At 34.2% G+C, this 20679-nt stretch overlaps 2 protein-coding genes across 3 annotated transcripts; both read right to left on the reverse strand.

The window, feature by feature from the left end:
• Positions 1-1994: 1994 nt before the first annotated feature.
• On the reverse strand, positions 1995-6137 carry LOC142522968 (homeobox-leucine zipper protein HDG11-like). Its single transcript, XM_075626585.1, has 10 exons — positions 5436-6137; positions 5126-5243; positions 4820-5008; positions 4254-4724; positions 4049-4150; positions 3762-3974; positions 3492-3672; positions 3129-3397; positions 2963-3052; positions 1995-2868 (listed from the first exon to the last, which is right to left on the reverse strand). Exons 1-10 carry the CDS (start codon positions 5555-5557, stop codon positions 2461-2463), a joined length of 2163 nt encoding a protein of 720 aa, XP_075482700.1. The 5' UTR covers positions 5558-6137; the 3' UTR covers positions 1995-2460.
• Positions 6138-10700: 4563 nt separating this feature from the next.
• On the reverse strand, positions 10701-16345 carry LOC142522550 (putative cyclic nucleotide-gated ion channel 20, chloroplastic). Of its 2 annotated transcripts, none has more exons than XM_075625998.1 (12): positions 15105-15616; positions 14849-15040; positions 14508-14606; positions 14135-14272; positions 13589-13837; positions 13189-13449; positions 12896-13041; positions 12716-12793; positions 12425-12554; positions 12007-12253; positions 11244-11406; positions 10701-11133 (listed from the first exon to the last, which is right to left on the reverse strand). In XM_075625998.1, exons 1-12 carry the CDS (start codon positions 15609-15611, stop codon positions 11016-11018), a joined length of 2328 nt encoding a protein of 775 aa, XP_075482113.1. In that variant the 5' UTR covers positions 15612-15616; the 3' UTR covers positions 10701-11015. The 2 variants fall into 2 exon arrangements, 1 of the variants encoding a protein (XP_075482113.1); XR_012814489.1 differs by lacking the exon at positions 10701-11133 and adding an exon at positions 16327-16345 and having other exon boundaries at positions 11249-11406; positions 12007-12216.
• Positions 16346-20679: the final 4334 nt, after the last annotated feature.

The following is a 20679-nucleotide window of genomic DNA, read 5'->3' on the forward strand; positions in this document are numbered from 1 at the left end:
GTGTAAAAAGGGTCATATCATTTTTTTCATGCGATGTAATGCATTAGTCTACGTGAGAAAATAAATGTGGCTCTTTTATGGCCATTTGATTAACCCTTCGAATCTATACATATAAAATCAAAGTTTTTGTCAAAATAAAAAGTTTCCGTCCAAATTACTTACTAAAAAAGAAATTCAATATGTAATTATTTATTTAATTTTACGTAAAAGAAAATAGTTGAGTATTAAAAGTTATCACTTAAACAAGGTTTGCCAATGCACGTTAAATCATCATTTAGTAATCATAAACGTTTGACCCCAAATACATGCTATTTTGAGATTATCTTAATTTGAAAGAGTTAATACATGATAGTTTTCTTCCAAGCTATATGTATATTGAATATCTTGAATTACCTTCTTAAAACTCAAATAAGCGAGCCCAAGAAAGTTAAAATGGAGATATTCAAAAGATAAATGTTTGACACTTAATACATGCAATATTCAAGATTTCCATAATTGAAGAGTTAATGCATTGTATAATTTTGTCAAAAGCACCCGTTGTATAATTTTTGTCTCTTGAACTGTCTTATTTGAATTTTAAACGATAAATAATGCAATGTTGCATATTTTATTGGAAACCAATTTTATTCTATTTATCTTACTAAATTTATATACTTCAAAATTGATTTCTGAAATGACTCCTCTAATCCTCTTTTCAGCATCATCTATGAGTTGAATCATTCCAAGATGTAATGGACGTTTAAACTTAGATTTGTTCGTTGTTATGAATTACCTACATATGAAAAAAATAGAACAATGAGACATTAAATTTGGAATGTGTCTTTCATGATCGAGAAGTAAAAAATATTATTATCTTATTTGTACAAAATTTAAATTATTACGCATTTGTCAATGTGATAATTTTCTTCTGTATTACAAAGTTCACGGATACATGGTAGTATAAAATTCCTGTAATGAAAAAAGATTAAACCAATTCTAAAGGAAGTACGCATCTTATTAAATGACACCTTATAAAACTCATTGGCATTATTTTGGAATAAACATAGTAAATGTGAACAAAATAATTTTTTTGGTTTATAAATAATTTACTTATAATCATATATTTTATTTTTCTTTAGGAATAATATAACTTGTCGAAAATTAAAAAATTAAATATGTATTTAGGTTGGTAGTCGACATCAATACACTAAACACGATAAACAACTTGTCATTGCATGATACTAACACAATCTAAAAATGTAATATATGATAGTGATCATCAGCCAAAAAAATTAATCGAGATACGTTGTATTCAAGAAAGTTTTTCAAAATTAGTGAAAAATAATTTCTTATTTTTATTCTTTTTATAATTATATTATTTTTTTGCAATTTAAATATCTATTATTTTTTGTATTGATTACTTTTTAATAATATAATTTTCTGTATCACACGAGTTAAATACTAATATTACATGAAGGTAGGGTAATAAATTGGAAAAAAAAATCCGAATAAAGATCATCTTCAATTAATTGTTAAATAAATGTGATTTGAAATGGCTATGCATTAGTAGCAAATAGAGTAAATGCGTGCCTTAATAGGGTAACACGTGCGCTGATACACATATATATAAACATATTAACTTTGTAAACTTCTGTGACAAACTAGTAGATATACATGCATATGCAGTGAGGTGAATACATAGATAAACACGGTTGATGAACTTGTATATATATATGAATCTGATCAACCAAGAAACTAGCTGGATTGATGATGTTGAAATCGACAAAGAAATTCATGAGCCAAAATATCAATTTGAAGAGATTCAAAAGTCGAGGCTCGAGTTCAACTCATTTATACTATTTGCTTAAGTTATTGTTATACAAATGACGATCAAGTTATCCAGTCTCTCTTTTATTACCCCACTGCCATGTCTTTAAACTCATGCATGCGTGGGCCTCTTTATTCCTACAATGGACCACAAAACTAAATGAAACTTTACTCAGCATCAAAAATAAGACAGCAGACGAAAAACTCTTGGCTAATTCATTCCACAGGAAATTCCATTTAGTTGATGAACAGAAGTCAATACCCGAACCATACGACGCTCTTGCTGTGTATAGCAGGAAAGTCGCGAATGGTGCGTTCTTGACTACTCGTTCGAGTAAAATAATAAAGGGTTGCCTAGAAAATTAAAGTACAAATCTTTCAAAAAAAGGAAAAAAAAAATCGACGATAAAAAGTAGTTGTAAACTGTAATGAGACTTTGCAGGAGCCAGCAGCAACAGCAGCAGCTGATAAGTCAGCTTCAGATATTGATGATAGGACTAAGGTGCATTCAAATTCTCCAACTAACCAAAAGACAGATCTTCCCTCCTCTGTTCAATATCATCAAGATAGTACGGGGGCTGTAAATGTTTTCTTTTTTTCTGATCTGTAACCGTATTCATAGATGGCACACAAACACTAGCAGAACCAGTAGAATCAAGAAGTTGTGCAATTCAAGGCGGCTTTAATTTGGTGGACAGTGTTGCTGATAAGGTTATTAACGGTGGTCACTGACTCGGGGCTCATTCGGGCTGATGGGAAGCTGCTCACGAGTATTTGAAACACAACAGTGATTAGTGAACCTGAGGACCTCCCACCAATGCCCGGATTCGAGCTTGTTGAGGCACCATCACTGCCACCTCCTCTGGCATGGTGGTGTTCAGGCTGGCCATCGGGAGAGATAGTGAAACCAGATGGCAGTAAAGGGATATATGAAGGGTCTTCGCCACTCATTGCTATGTTGATTGCTGGAAGGTCGACAGGACAGTACACAACAAGTGCCCCTGATGAGTCTATGCAGCTTTCTTGAAGTATCAGCATGTTGTTTTGGCTTGTGTTGAAGGCCTAATTTTCAAGAATTCCGGAGACATCAATTTCGAGTGGTTTGAGCACAAATTTACTTTGAAACAAACAAAGTCGATAGTGGAAAAGAGTTTACCCGGAGAACAGATATGCAATTTCCAGGATGAGAGCCATTTGCAATGTGAGCAACTTCTTGAACTGGATTTTGATTTGACAGAACATCCCACTGAAACATTAAATAAAATTAAGATCAAAGTGAAATTGGGACATTAAAATCTGATCAATAAAGATCAGGAAACTACCTGAGGTCGAGTTCTTTCATCCCTGAAAAAGTTGAAAACATTTTGTGGAGGTATAGGGAGCCAAATAGTGGCGGCTGCACTGAGCACTACTCCATTTGGCTGGCCAGGATCAGTGCTCTTGTGAACTGTTGCTCGGACCTCAAACTCATTCAACCCTGTATTTGTGGTCCATTGTTGGCCATTAGCAGGGTTTATACTTGAACAAAAATTGTTTACCATTCTCTGGGCAAGTTTCATCATACTTCTTTTGCCCTCAGCCAATGGAATCACTATCAACACAGGACATTTGTAAATATCAGAATTGGTTACTGAAACATATCTCACTTCTAATACAAGAATGGGAGGAATTTTAGTACGATTTACCCCCTCCAAGATCACGAGTGGAATTTTCAGTAACCATCAAGCAAGCAAATCTTTCGCATATCCGTTGAAGATTCGAAAGCCATCTTTCAGCTCCAAAGGCTAATCCACTGTGAATGAGTTCTCTATATAGCCTATGAATGGGAGTTTTGTCTTCAATTTCCCAATGTTCAACCCAAGTTACCTGATAGTGAAAGTACAGAAAATTCTTATAAACAAAATTCGTATCACATCATAACATACCAAAAACAAGTATTGAGTACACTCAACGACCTTTGAATAACCATTAGGCAAGTCTTGTATCAGGCATCCAGAAGGAAGCTTCTGAACTTTACATGAAGAAGTAAATTGGCTGCCTTGATGAGGAATATCCGAGGAAACATCGACAATTGCCCACGAGCCTTGTTCAATCTGCTGACAGAATCGGAGGAAATAAAATTGCCTAGTCGGCACCAAGGCCGAAAGAACCTGCAATTCTTCGCACATCTGCCACAAACAGAAGGAATTTGAGAAGAAATTAAGTTTACAAATTAATCTAGATTAGATTAATATTTTGTTACCAATTGCAATGTGCCGCTTCGGCCTCCAAGCATTCCAGATGATATTACTTCAATGGTTCTTGCCCTTGAGACAATTGTGGGGAACAATTCCACCCACTTGTTCTAGCATTTTAGTGCAAAATGGCACAAAATTATTCAAAAAAGATATATGTAGTTGAATAAAGTAGTTTTTTTACAGGGAAACAAGAAAACATAAAAAACTAACCGCATCCATGAACATGTCGACCAATGCCATACCGTTCATTATAACAACACCCGAATCTCGCGATGCTTCGATCCGAATGTTGGGATTTTTCAAGTGACTATTAGACCTTGGGAAAATACTATCATAGGTTTCTAGATTAAGAATTTCCCTGCCATCAGCAGTGGACTTCACCCAGATTGGCTCATTGGCTTGCAAGAGCTTAACCAATTCATCCATTGCGTTCACCGCAATATCGGCCATGAGGGATTTATCCATATCCGAAATGCCCATTGGAGGGAAGGCAAGATTCGGAATTACACTGGAAGAACTTCCGGGAAGAAGATCAAGATCAAGAGAAGGTCCAGGAATTCCATGACTTCCAAAACTAGCCATAGATAAATCCAACGAAGATACATGAATCGGCTGCACTGGTGGCAGTTGTGAAATAGGCCTCCCTATGTATTTTGCTGCAATGCTAGAAACTCTGTCGAGCTAAGAAAATAAAGTAAGGCGTCAAAATTTCGAAAAATCGGGCAAAACATAATCAATCCAATCAACATAATAAAAGAACGGATAATCAAAAGAACCTCTTCTTTCAGATGGGAATTTTCAATTCGCAGTTTTTGCTCGTCGAAGTAAGAGTCCTCAGAAACAGGAGGGCCTCCACAAGAGGGGCAGATTATATTCCTCAGGGCCTCTCTGATTGCTATATTTTCACATCTAATCTTATCATTTTCTGACCGAAGAGCGCAGTTATCTGCTCTTTCATGTTGCGCCTAAGGCAAAAGCACATAGCACATTTCAGTAAATCATCTTATTAACATCATCGAAAATAGCAAACACAATAATTAATAAAAAAAACTCAGCCTTTAAAGAATGAATGGAAGAAGAACCTTCATCTGAGTTCTCCTGTTCTGGAACCAAAATTTGATTTGCCGAGTATGCAAATTCAACTCTCTGCTCAAGTGATTTCTTGTCTTCTCATCTGGGTGGGGACACTCTTTGAACATCCTGAACACACACAAATCACGCACAAAAACCTCAGTAACATCAAACCCAGTTCCAAGAATCTTTTATGTGCAGCAAGAAGGAAGAAAATAAATGTTTTTTTTGGGTCCAGATAAGAATTTATCATTTTTAAAGTTATCATGGTCTTTGTGCATGGAGTTCTGTTGCGGATGTATAACGAAAAAAACGGCTTACGTTTCAAGCCTCTGAATTTGGTGGGCTGTGTGACGATGGTAGCGCTTCTTCCTCCGGTGAGGATCGGAACCATCGCCGCCGCTGGAGCCATCGCCCCCGCCTCCTCCGCTGCTGAACTCCATGAAAAAATCGATTCTTCCCACTCTCGCAGCCTCAGAAGCAGCAAAAGCTCCGGTGTGTATCAGCACAAGTACATATACCGAATATTTCAAGAATCTCCACCAGATTACAGGTAATTCCCATAATACACCGTAATAACTACGCTCCGGATAACAACATTAACTCCCAATACCAACAAGAATTCAGCCAACAAATAGACCAAGAAATCAACCAACAACAATAAAAGAAGAAGAAAAATATATGTGATTTGATTTCGGAAACGACACCCAGTCTTGGGAGTGGATTTTTCTCATCAGCATTGGTCAAGGCACGAGCAAAGCTCCCGTTTTTGAAAGTTTGGCTTGTGTAACGGTCCAAAAGAACAATCAATCACACACACACATACATATATGTACGGATGAAGATTAAATAAAACACAGAAGGGGTGGCATTTGGAGTCTGGTAGAGATGAAAAGTACGATGTATAGTGTTATTAATATGGAAACGAAGAGCGAGTTTAGGAGAGGAAGGAGATTGGTAAAAGAGCCATTGCAGAAAATCAAGGAGGAGAGATGAATTCAGACTTGATAGCCAACGCCCCTCGTAATAATAATACGAACCGTATTAATTGTAACAGTAGGCTGGCTACCTACGCTATACTGCTACGTCCACACACTTTTACTACACAATATGTATCAACTTCTATCACACACAGAAATGGTATATCGGGAACATACAGTATGTGTACAATTTTCTACAATTTTTTTTTAATTTTGACATATTTTAAATTTTTTTCCCAGAGTCAAAAATTTTCTTTTGTTTGGTTATATTTGGATATTAGGATTGGTTCGATATGATGTAATTTGATTATAGTTAATTTGATATACATCACATTTATTGTTGAAATCGATTAACTTAGTATATAATTGATTTGAAATTTAGCTTTATTTTGTTTATTTCAACATGTAAAAACTTGTGTGAGACGATCTCACAAGTCTACTTTGTGGAATAGATCTCTTATTTGAGTCATTTATAAAAAAAATATTACTTTTTATACTAAGATTATTATTTTTTATTGTAAATATCGGTAGGGTTGACCCGTCTCACAGATAAAAATTCGTGAAACCGTCTCACAAGAGACCTACTCAATTATACAAGTCAAAAAATTTAAAATAATACATTTGAAATTCATCGATACAAACTCAGAGTCCGTTTGGATTAAAAATTTGTACTAGAAAAGTGTTTTCTTAAATGCTTTTATAATTGTATGTGTGATTGGAATTTGGATCGGCTTAAAAAGAACTTAGTGTAGATATTTTGTGACACGGTCTCACGAATCTTTATCTGTGACACAGGTTAACTCTACCGATATTCACAATAAAAAATAATACTCTTAACATAAAAGGTAATACTTTTTCATGGATGACTCAAATAAGATATCCGTCTCACAAAATACGATCCGTGAGACCGTCTCATACAAGTTTTTGCCAAAAAATTAATTAAACTAAAATTAGTGTTTTTCAAAAAACAAAATTTTGGAGCTTTTAAAAAGTTTTTCAATTTTTTAAAAAAGCACTTACAATATTTTTGGTAATCAAATTCTTAATAAAAGCACTCATCCTGTGAAATTTTATAAATTATAAAGTGTCTTTTATCTATGTATACAAACACAAAAACATATCACAGTTTTTACTTAAAAATTATTTTAAAAATCTTAACTCAAAAAAGTACTTTTTGAAACAAAATCTTTTTTGCAAAAGTTAATTTCGAATAATTAAACGCCGTTTGGAGTCACCTCTTCTTTTGGTATAATATATAATAAGGATAATGACGATATTTCGTAAACAATGATTTCGAGTAAACACAAAACTTCGAATTGATTCGATGAAATTGTGAAATATTTCGAATGTAATACACAAATCCAACGATAATATGATATTTGGATCGAAGATTTGTCCCACGAAATTAATATGTGAGACGATTTTAGAAGAATTTTTGTATTTACATATTAATTAATAACTTATAAGTTGTAACCGACGAATATATATATGGTTTAGAGATTAGTGATGAGTGGGTGAGATAGAAATAAAAAGGAAGTAATTAATAGAGAGGGAAAGGGGGGTAGGGGCTATTCAATTATTCATCTTGTAATATACCATCACTACAGTATGTGTAAATTTTATTTTATTTTTTCCTTCTAAATAAAATTTATTTTATATTTTTATGAAAATAAATAATTTTGAGAAATATTTTAACGTGTATAAATAAATAATTATAGGGAAAATATGAGGTAAAATTAAATTTTGATAGGAAGAACCATTCATTTACGTTTTTTTTTTTAAAAAAAATTGTTTTTTGACTCTCTATTTTCAACTCTCATTCTTTGTATTTTCTCCTTTTTCAAGAATTTTTCAGATATTGTTGTGAAAAGTCAAAGTTCAAATTGATATTAGAGAAAACTGAATTTCATTTTGAAGCATGAATCATCCAAAAAATTAATGTGAAATAGTACTTCTATCATGTGACGCGTAAATATATAATAAATTTTAATATAAATTATAATTTAAGTTTATTAAATTTCCGAATAAGATATGACTATATTGGAACGGTTAATTTCCCAAAAAACGTTAGAGTTTTTTATTTGGCAAAAACATATGTGAGACAGTCTCATGAGTCGTATTTTGTGAGACGAATCTCTTATTTGAGTCATCCATTAAAAAATATTACTTCTTATGTTAAGAGTATTACTTTTTATTGTGAATATCGGTAGGGTTGACCCGTATAACAGATAAAGATTCGTGAAACCATATCACAAGAGACCTGCTCTTTTTATTTTATTATTTTAAGGAAGTGGTTTGGGAAATTTCACAAAAAAATATTTATGAAACCGTCTCACGGATCAAATTTGTGATACAAATATCTTACTTGATCAAATATATGAATAAATATTATTTTATGTCAAAGTAATACTTTTCACTGTACGTATAAATCAGGTCTAGCCGTTTCATTATAGATTTGTGAGACCGTATTACAAGAACTCTACACAATTTTGATATGCCAAATAATAAAAACTAATTATTTCAATGACCTCATATTTAATAAGTCTATCATAAACTATAATTTTTGATAAAATTTATGTATATATGAACATATTTTCAAAGCTCGCCGGAGAAAATTAACGCCCGGCGGAACAATATCGAAGTACAATTTTGTCCTACCCGTCGATTTATTTGTTTGCTTGCTTGTTTGTTTGTTTGTTTGTTTTTTTTTTTAATGTGTTTTCCTTGTGCTCGATCAAATTCCACACGTTGCTTCACATGCCATTGTTAATAAATGAATGGTAACTTATTAATCAAAATTTTAAATATGATTTGAGTCTTGAAAGTATATTTTATTAATATATAATTTTGTCATATGATAATTAATTTTGAAAGAAGGATAACAATAAGATCTTGATTGTCTTGGTGATTTATGAAGGACCGGTTCACATGAACCCAATCCAACAACAATAAAAGAAGATGGGGTTAGAGAAATTATTACATGAATTTGTGTAATAAACTATTTTTAGTTTGGTGTAAGAAAGTTTTAAGATATGAAAGGAGAAGGACATCATAAATATTTTTATTTGGAGTAATTGGGATTTTGAGGTAGTGTTAGTGCCTATAAATCTTCTTTAAAATTAACAATTATGGGAAAGGATTTGATTGAAATGTTAATAATTGAATATTAATGATTATATGGAAATTAAATTTTGATTGAGTGTGTAAATGAAATTAAAAGCTTTTCGAAATATTATTTATTTAAGAGTTCAAACTTCAAAGATACAATCATCAAAATTAATTTCTCAAATTTAAAACCTATTGAACTTCATAGGAATTTTAGTCATAATAACCATTTATATACCCACCCTAGCCTAGCTTTACTTAACTATATTAATATTTCTTGCTTGAAAATGTACAATGAAATAGTTTACTTTTTCAAATTTTTTTTTTGAGAAAATAAAGTTGATTTTTTATTAATTTTTTTTTTTTTTACAATTTCTTGTGATTCGACAAGAAAATCCCTATGAAAAAGTTGACATGACTTTAAAATTATAGGACCGAAAATTTTCTTCTTTGGTGGTCTTTTGTTTTTTCACATGAAATTACACCGGCCAGCACCTACATAAATTTCAAAAAAGAAAATCAACATAAATAAATAATACCTTTTATTTTTATAAAAATATATATATGATAAAACTATCGAAAAGACAAAGTGTAAGATAAATCTTTACTGATTTATTACAACAAAAAACAATGGCTCTTTTGGTTTATCACAACAAAAAACAATGAGAGAAAAACTAAACAAATACCCTTCGAAAATACGAAAATTACGTATTAATCTTTGGGCAAAAATTTGTGTGAGACGGTCTCACGGGTCGTATTTTGTGAGACGGATATCTTATTTGGGTCATCCATGAAAAAATATTACTTTTTATGCTAATAGTATTACTTTTTAGTGTGAATATCGGTAGGATTGACCCGTTTCACAAATAAAGATTCGTAAGATCGTCTCACAAAATACCTACCATTTGTTATCAAGATCAATTTTAACCCACCCTTCATTCTGGCAAGAAAACAATGAATCGAGGTAGCCCGAAAACAAATAACATTGGTTGGTTGAAAGTATGAGCGTCCGAAGCCAAAATCATTTATTATTATCACTAAAAAATAATTATGCCCACAGAATCGTTTACTATAATGTCAAATATGTATCATTTATGCATCATTCTATCGGTTTCCAAATTTGCAAATAAAACCATTTATTATTCTTGAAAAATAATATATGCCCACAAATTTTCATTATTAATTACTTCTGCTCGTGCTCCCCATTTAGTTTCTCACTTGAATGTATTATTGCTATTCAAGCACATTAGATTTTTTGAAAAAAATATACACTCCTCACCAAAATGACTGCGTGTGAAATTATTATGGAAAAAATAGCAAGACAGAAGATGAAACAGTATTCAATAACCTTAATTCTCATGCCAACCACTGTCCAGATATTACAGCCTCTCCTCACCTGTTACTGTTGAGACCCCAGAAACTCCATTAAATTGGAACTTTTAATAACAATAATGCACCCATCCATGTAATGAAACAGCTTGCATCTTAACTTTAGAGCATATACAATTATGCAAAATAATGACAAGTTTCTGCCCAAACTGAATTTGGTATGGTAGTAGTAAAGCACAAAAAAAAGCAAACAATTAAAAAGAGCCTGATATGTAAGTTATATATGCTGATATATGTGTATACCGATCGAATTTTACGTGTATCATCCGTGTTCTTGTGTTTCAAGAAAATGAGAAGACATACTATTGGATCTTATAATATTGACCTATGGAATGTATAACAATACTGTAGTACGTATAGAGGATGTGTCTGCATGTGTGTGTATACTAGAACATATGATGCTAGTTTCAAGAAATGGTACGGGAATTTAATTATTTGGTGGGCTGATGGAGGAGTCGGCATGGCTAAGACGTCTTTTCTTCCTATACCTCCATGCAACTTGTATTCGTCTAGCCGCAAGTGCTCGCCAGTAAGGTGATTCGTACCTGCGAGGGAGAGTCGAGTTACGAGGGGTTTCTTAATGGATGCTATATAAGGAAGTTGTGGTGCCCTGACATTTTCTTTTTGTTGGTGAATATAAAGCTGTAACAATTACCTTATGCCCCCCTGAACTCGTGGACTTCGCAAGAATCTAGCAAAGAGACTGGTAACTTCTTCAAGATCTGCCGCTCGCAGAATAAATGCCTCCACGTTTGTTATGCATCTTACCACCCTGTTACTCAACAGTCTGTGTCCAGGAATCCTGATTCTTCTTCCATCTGCAAAATAGAAGATAAATATACTAATTTTCACCAATTTCAGATGATTTTCATTGTACTTCACTCGAAAGGTCAATGCAATACTCATTTAACAAGTGCAAATCTGATAAAGCTGCTGCTGCAATGAATTTGATCCCAGTGAATGCATCTAAAATGCTTTCTTCTTAAGGCTATCCAACCTGCATGTCCGTCTTCCTTTTGTTGATGGTCGGTTCAGATGTTTAATTATCTCATTCTTCACTAGGTTCTAAAGGGCAAGTAAAACTTCGAATGCAGAAACAGATGCTCCAAACAAACCTAAATTTTAGTAGGATTTTAGAACCTGAACGTATGAATGACCCAAGAATAATTTAGTGCATTAACGTTCTTCCTCTCGTGTAAGCCGATAACTGATAATATATTCTCGAAAACAATATACAAGTAGCTCAAATGGATGTTGATCAAACTTGAGAAATCCTATTTTGGTATCATTCGAAACCACTTAAGCCAAAAGCTCGAAACAATGGGAGTTGGTTCAGTAAGGCTTATATAATTTAACACAGGATACAAGTACAGAACACAAGCAATACAAAGAAAACTGAGTACCAGCCGCAATTTTACCTTTATTTACAGAAGAATGTTCTAGGCACCATGTGAGTAGCTCTTCTCCACAAACATCTCCTTCAGACAAGGGAACCACATTGTTATCTTCCCCGATACTCTCCATCTTGCCTCGAATTATAAATGTCATTTTATCAACAAGACCGCCACGGTATAGGATTTTGCTTCTTTTGATGTACGTTTTTATCCTCAGCCGCTCGCATATAGCATCTACAATAGGTTCATCCAATAGTTGAAAAATCCGGACCTACATTTGGCATATAATCAAGTACATTTGGCATATGATTAAGAAATTCATCAGATAATGCAGAATCTTGAGTACTTATTTGTATCTCATGTTTCATGTGACATCTTCAAAACATGTTTCTACGTGCTACCTGTAAGCAAAAAAAAAGACTAATTTCTCAAGGGAACATACTTTCTTGACAAACTTAAAGAGATGGTGCCTTATTTCTCTTTGAAGGTCTTCTGGTAGGTTCTCCATCAGCAGTTCTTCATTTACCCCCCGAGTGGCAGCCCAATTGAAACGCTCTGCTTCTCGGACTTGCCTGCATGAAAGACACCACACTCCATCCAATCAATTTGGTGCTGCTACTTGTTTTTATAGAATAAAACTGGGTTGTAAAGGTTCACAGAGATGATCATAAATTTAAAAATAAATGGGAAATGAGATGATGAAATATTGTAACAGGATAAATAAAGATGGCACCGTCTTAGTTCTTCTGGCAAGCGACGATGGCTCATCCACCGCTCAACATCACGGCGTCTCAAAGACATTTCTAACCTCCTAATGGGAAAAGAATAGAATAATTTCCATTAGTCAAAAATATATATTCTAATTGAGAAGATATCAAGTTCACTGCAACGGAAGTCGCTCAGAAGGTCTTACCTGCGGCCAAGCGCCTGGAGGAAATTCTGCATATTTCCAATCAACAGAGCAAAAAGCAGGAGGCCCACCCCTATGATGCTCATGGTGAAAACAACTTCCCACACAAAATAACTCGGAACCTGATTCCCAGCCAGGGTACTAATTTGCTTTGTCAACACCAAAACATTATAGTATCAGTGGTATAAAGTGAAATAGTCCACCTCTCCAACAATACAAAAACGAAATTCCAAAACTTATCTTGTGTTTTGCTAAACTGTGTCAGAAAATAAATTGATGATACGGCGACACAATACCTGGAATCCCCAAAACGAAGAGTACACATATCTCGTGATCACACTTTGTTCAGTGGTTAGATCAACAGCATTCTGATAAATTCCATAATCGAAACTGCCTTGCCCGAAACAAGCAGTTGAATTGGCATTGCTCTTCCACAGTTCCCATGTTGAATCGCTTCTAAAATCCCCATAGTCATTTCCATGTCCGCAGTCAATGAATTCCATGCACCTCGTCATGTTGGTGCTGCGACAAGCATCTCTAAGGCATTGGTTCACTCTCTATTGTTGAATTTCAGGAAGAAATCAACATCAACATTTAAAAAGAAAACTTGTTTAGCTACAAAAAAATTCAGACGGAAGTAGCTTGAAAAAATACGAAGAATGGCGAAAAATAAATATAAGCAACGCAGGACACAACCTGTAGACCGAGGAGATACCAGGATGAGCCCACCACATGGCTAGCCAACATATAAATGAGAAGATTTATGACAAAGTTTGCCCACGCAGACTCGAAAACGAATCCCGTAGGAGATTGACCAGCTAGCAAAGGTGAGAATCTGTACAGCCTCGGAACATATTGAACAAGTATGGCTCCACGTAAAAGATTTTTTGCATAATTGGCTCCAGATGATCCCACGGAATCTGGTAAGATCAATAGTATGATGATCTACAGAAAGCAATAACCAGGTATCAAGGTATGGCACGTTTAGACCACTAGACTCGAGAAAAAGAACTAGACCATATGCTTATAGTTGTGACATAAATTCATTTAAGACCTAATGCCTAATTTAAAAAATGGTACAAATCAAATAATTGGTGGATGAGAATGGAAGTTACAAAATAAGCACTAAATCTTGATAACAAGTTTGGCATGTCTCAATGATCACAATATCATGACGAAAAATTAAAACTTGTTAGGATATAATATAAATTCAGCAGAAGAGCAGGGGAAGAGGATACTTACCTGTGGAAGGGGAAGTACAACAAAAAAATCAATTGTAAAATATCCAAAAAGATAGTTCTGGGCAATCTTTTTAGGGTCATCAACTAATTCTCCAGCTCCCATAACTCTAGATTCGGGAGCAACATATGCCAACCTAAACTGCAAAATGAAGATGTATCTTCAATTGTAAAAACATGTGCATCAAAAGAAATACGCACAAGAAATAATTTTACGAGTCTTCTCACGCTTTTGACAACTCAAGAAGATACCTACAACAAGAGAAATAAAAAAAAATATTTATCAACTGCAGGCAAAATCACAATAATAACAAAGTTGGTCTAACAATATCAAGTAATAAAATACAAAGCTTCTTCACGATACCGAGTACAGATACCTGAATGAAGATATGAATCAAGTAAATGAAGTCAGTCAGGCTCCTCAAGACCACAACGGTTGTTGTCATGGGCCAATTCAAAACAATGCACTTGTTACCCTGACAAAAGTGGTAACACAAAAGTAAGGACGTTTTCATTGGGCATTTACTAAAGTCCTTGTATAACCCCTTTTACCACACAATTATTGACTTATTATAACATGGATTTTGAATGATAACTTGTCCATTTGATTGCAAAAACTATTTTATGGTACAAGTGAAAACGACCATCTAAGTGGGATTATTAATCCCATGAGAAAAATGCATAAGGATCTAAAAATGAAAAACTTTAAGAAGTATACCTGCAACACGGACAGCAGAAAGAAGAATAACGGGTCTACGAATACTGCAAACAAACAAGAAATCACAAAGAACTTGTTCCACCGTTGAACAAATTTTGAATGAGGATTCATGATTCCAGGAATATAATGAAGCAGAACTGAACATGTTTTCTTTGCCCAACCTTTTGCATCTCCATAGAACATATTGTGAAACTGCAAAGAAAATATATGCTTATGAGACACTCTATAAGGAGATCAGCTGGCATAAGAACTATACCTTGGCATCATATAATTCCGATGTTCTTGATTGCTTCTGGCGCCCTTTCAGATGGTAATAAGTAGGGCATGTCGTGCAATACGGATCGTTGCACATCCCCAACTGTCCAGACTTTAGAAGATGTTCATTTTTGTCAACATAGTTGTCTGATGGCCATTGATTATTATACGTCCCATTAATAGAAGAAGAATATCTTTCAATTTTAGGTTCAGTATTCTTTTGTTGCAATACGCTTTGGGGTGGTTCAAAAACAGCCTCGTGGTTACGGTTGATATACAAAGGACCACTCCTCTGAATGAAGGAATTACGTCTTTCTTTCCTCAAAGGACCTGTGAAACCCATGATATTGTTCACATTTTCAGAGGTGTCGAAAGAGTTCATAGGAAGAGACATCGATGCACTCCTTGTCCTAGTTGAAAATTGCCTGCCTGTTGAACTGCTGTTGTCATCTACATGGAAATATGTGGCTGATAGCATTGGTATCTCTTCTTTTTCCAAAGGATCCATTATACCTATAAAAAAAGAAATTTAAGAATGAAGGGAAAATGTTTTGGCTGTTGATATTTCGGTTGAGCAATTATCATAATGCAAATGTCCACAATAACAACCCAGGAAGCCACAATGCGCAGCAAAACGAATCATTTACGCAACGCTTTACAACGATCAAGTCACCATTTTCGCACACTTTCATCCATAGACGAAATAAAGGGTCTTCGGAATCCGGCACACTCCATGAGCATCTCATTCTCAGCTATGCAAGTATACAACATATCAACTCAGTAGAAATGGCTACATATCGAGTTCATTCAATTTTGGTTTTCTTTCGTTTATCTTGAGAAATTACACTCTGGATTGCAATTGTTTGTTTCTCTTGATTCTACTCCAACACATAGGAATAAATATTTAACATGGACTGTAATAAATTGCTCAAAACCTCCGTTTTCTGTCATTTCACCAGTCTCTTCCTTCTTTCGCATTACATAAGCCCACACACATTACAGAGGCCATTTACGATTCTACTCGGATAACCCCAGATTATGAACTGTTCATTAACTACAGCAAACAACAGAAACCCGAAAAAGAAGCAAATTAAACAACAGAAAACTAATGCAAAACAAAAACCAAGAAGAACATCTCTCACAATTCCCTGAACAAAAGAAGAACACCCAAGAGCAACGTGATCAAAGAACCCATCAGAGAAAAACAAGAGAAAAGAAAAGACCCGAGCAACTCGATCAGGGGAACAGGAAGCACCAACCATCCCGTAAAACAACCAGTCTCTTAAGAAAAGTGCGACAAAAATGAGCAGAGAAACGAACAGTGGCTCAATCGGGGAAGAATTTTCCATATGAAGCTTCCCGAGTTGCCATTCTAGCTCCGGGACTTTTACGTGGTGAAGGATTAACGTAGTAAACAATGTTTAGCCGTATTTGACTGCACGAAAGTCTATTTTCTTTCCATCACTTTTTATCAAAAAATTTTTAAAGACAAAGTACTAACGGACATCGCCGGCAGCTGGCGCTAATATTCGATGGCCAAAATTTGGGAGAGAAGATCTTATAAATAGTATTTTGTATGATGGATCTCTTATTTGAGTCATCAAAAAATATTACTTTTTATGCTAAGACATAGTTTGGTACATAGGATAAGGGAGGGATTGATAAATAATCATCCTTATCCCATGTATGATACATTTTTAAAAAGTACATGATAATATCATGGGCCCTTGATACATAATTTTTTAGAAGGATAAAATATCCCTTCTATTAGGTGTGATATTTTTAATTTAATGATAAAAACACTACAAATTACTTAATTGCCCTCAATTTATAAATGATTTTTATAAATCTATGCTAGTAGGTAGAAATTAAAATCAAATAAATATTTCTATTTATTTTTATATATTATATAATATGATAATTATATAAATGAATTCGAGATAATTATATAAATAATTTTTATAAATATCAATAAAATTATTAGTATTACTCGATTAACATTAAAAATTGATATTTGACTTAACTCACAAAATCAAGGGCTCAGTTATCATATTATATAATATATAAAATTAGGTAAAAATAAATAAATCATGCAAGCACTATCGACGCATAAACAGATAAAAAATATGAACTCAAGCAACAACTTTGAAATTATAAAATTTATTATGATAAGGTTAATTTTGTCATTACAATCTAATATATAAATGTAATCACTCTTATTAAAATCATACCAAACATTAAATATAATATCCTACATCTTATTTATCCTTAACTTATCTATATTATATCACATGTTTATCCTATCATGTGTACCAAACTATGCCTAAAAGTATTACTTTTTATTGTGAATATCGATAGGTTTGATCCGTCTCACAGATAATGATTCGTGAGACCGTCTCACAAGAGACCTACTCATATTCGATATACCATAAATGGGTAAACTCTTATAGACATACTCATATGAAAAATATTGATGGAAAAATCGAACTTCTAACCATGTTCATTTATTTTATCAACTCGAACATCAATTAGAACCAAATCTTTTCATTCTCTTGTATTTGCAGATATTATCTATATTATTTTTTGAGAATCGAGGTTCGAGCTTGTTATCATCGGTCATGAACTCGAAATCTCGTCTTAAATTTATAATATTGGTGTATTGTTATTATGTATTGAAATATATTAATATAATAAGATCCAAAATTTTATATTAGATATTATTTAAAAATTACATAAAATTATTCTTTTTTGTTTTTCTAAAAATATAATTGTAGAGTCCAAATTCAGTACACGTAAAACCCATGCATTTATTTAATTATTATATTATTTAATTAAGTTTAAAATTATTTTTTTAGTGATGCATGATTTATTTAAATGTATTATTTTAAATTATTTATGTTAATGTAATGCACATTAAACGTTTTCTTGAGTTTCATGTTTCAGGCGATTATTCGATGCGGGATTGAGGAAAAGAGACCGGCGACGATTTTTGGCAATTTTAAAATATGGTATTTTATTTTAGTTAGGTTTGGGACATTTAAAGGATTTATTAAGTTTTAAGCATTTTAAATCCTAAATTATTCATTTAGTGATTTTAGTATTTTAAAACTTTTAAATTTTAGTCAGAGTGTATTTCATTTTAAATTAAGGGATTTTATTAAATTAAAAGTGGATTAGCATTTTTAATTGTTTTCTAATTATTAATTAAGCACATTATTTCCCTAATTTACATCTAAACTCACGCACACACCCACTAACACACACACATTCACGCCTACACACACAATTCCTTACACTCCCTTTTCAGATTTTTATTGGAGAAACCTAGGTTTCCAAGAACTTCAGCAGCCGCCTCTCCCCTCTCTGATTTTTCCCAGCGATTTCGTTGGCTTTTCTTCAAGAAAATCGTGCCACGTTCATCCCGGATCGTCTCTCGCATCCTTCCCGTTTCGGTGTCGTCGTTTTCGGTAACGTTGATTATCAAAAGACATGAATAATCTTTTATTTCTGCATCGATCTTGTTATATTATGTGTTCTTATGTTGATTATACGTAAAAATCCATGTATGTTGTAAAAAGTTTGAGCAAAAATTTGTTGGATCGGTTTTGAAACGATTTTAGATCTGAAAACTCAAAATTTGCTGCCATTTTAAATACTGCGACTTTTCGATCGATTTTCTGGAAAAATTTCAAAATATAAAACGTAGAACTTTTTGATACCTTCGATTTGACAGTAAATTCAAAATATTTGGATAAGAAATGAGTGAGTTATGATCGTTTTCGTGGGACTGCTCAAACTGTGATTTTATGAAAATGTGTTCTTGACATGTTCTTGAGTTTCTTGTGTTGCAGGCTTCGTTGGAAATCGTCGAGTGTTCCTTGCTGTGTTTAGGAGTGTCCAATGGGGTGATCATGTGAATTTTGGTGTGTTATCTCGGGTTGGTGAGGTTGTGCATGCATTAGAAGTCATAGGGAACTCTTGTGCAGAATTTTGGATCGATTTGCGCAGAACTAGCGCCGCAGCGCTGCTAGCACGTACCCAGAAGCGCATAGGGGCTGCAGGTATGCACAGGCAGCGCCTGCTAGCACGTACCCAGAAGCGCATAGGCCCTGCAGGTATGCACAGGCAGCGCCTAGGCACCAGTCTGGCACTGCAGCGCTGCTTCAGACGAATTTTAGGCTTCGAATTTAGGTGCTCTTTGAAGGATCGTTTGCTGAGCATTCTTTCGGATGCTTCAAACAAAATATTCTTCAATGAGCTGCAATAGCTCGTGCTCTAAGAATATTAACACCGATGAATTAAATCGAGTTTGGTTAAAAACCAAGCGGAAGAAACTCGAAGTAATCTTTCGTGAAGAAGACTGTTATATTAGAAAATATTTTATCTTATGTAAACTGAATAACCGAAAGAGGACATATTATTTTTTGCATTCATCAGTTCAGTTATGGTGACAACTGAACTGATGGATACTCTAACTGATCCAAACAGTTTAAAAGCAATAGTTAAGCAGTTAAATACACAAGATATGTTTATGGATGTTCGGAGACTTCAACTGCTCCTATGTCACCCCTTCTACCGACTCGGGTAGGATCCACTAGAAGACTTTGATTTATACAAACACTTGTACAAAGCCACTCAGCTAGGACTTATCCACTGCCTAAACTGAACTCCTAGACTTAGACTGAAGGCAGCACCTTTCAGTCAATATTTCTTTAATGTCTATGTGAGAAAGACTACATACACAAGTTTAACGTCTTTGTGCAAGACTGTGTTTGAGTGATAGAGAGTGTTTGTGTGTGTGAGAACTGAACATGATGTTCTCACACATTGAAGGAAATACGCTTCTAATCTAAGCTGATTTATCTGTGAAGAGTTCCCTTGACTGGGCTGAATGCTTCTCTTAAGCTGATATGACTTTGAAGTGTCCCTTTCTTTTCTCTCTTGTATTGTCTCACTTGTTTGAGTCTTCACTGATCTTCTCTTTATATAAGTGGGAAAACTGATCGCAAGTGAGACTCATTCATTGTATCTGTTGCATCTTGAATTCGTTTCTTGGACTTTGTGTCTCAACTTTTCGACTGCCCTTCTGAAACGTTTTGTCTTTAATACACGGATGCAACGTCCATTATTGTCCTTTGACTGGATAATGGCTTTGTACCTTCACGTACAGCTGGATTCCACTTGAAAGAGTTTGTCTTCATCCATAACCTGAAGGATTCTAACTGATACTTCGAACTGGTCAGTTGAACTGATCTTTCAGTTGGGCTGGTGAAATCAGTTGACTCGTCAGTTGAACTGATTTCTCACTTGTTCAGTTGGGCTGATCAGTTGGGTTTCTTCATCAGTTGAACACTCCTTCGGCTGGCCAGGCTTCTGAGGTTTTCCTGCTGAATCACCTATCAACTGGACAATCAGCTGGACTGCTCAATTGACGTAATCAGTTAGACTGATTCAATTCGTGCGATCAGTTGAGTCTTTAGTTTTACGAAGTAAACATCTCGTGAGTGATCCTAGATGCTGCACACTAAGGTAGATCATTAGTAACACCATTAACAAGTTTTGTTATCATCAAAATC

Source organism: Primulina tabacum, chromosome 13 (genome assembly GCF_025594145.1).
Source record: "Primulina tabacum isolate GXHZ01 chromosome 13, ASM2559414v2, whole genome shotgun sequence".
Taxonomy (NCBI): domain Eukaryota; kingdom Viridiplantae; phylum Streptophyta; class Magnoliopsida; order Lamiales; family Gesneriaceae; genus Primulina; species Primulina tabacum.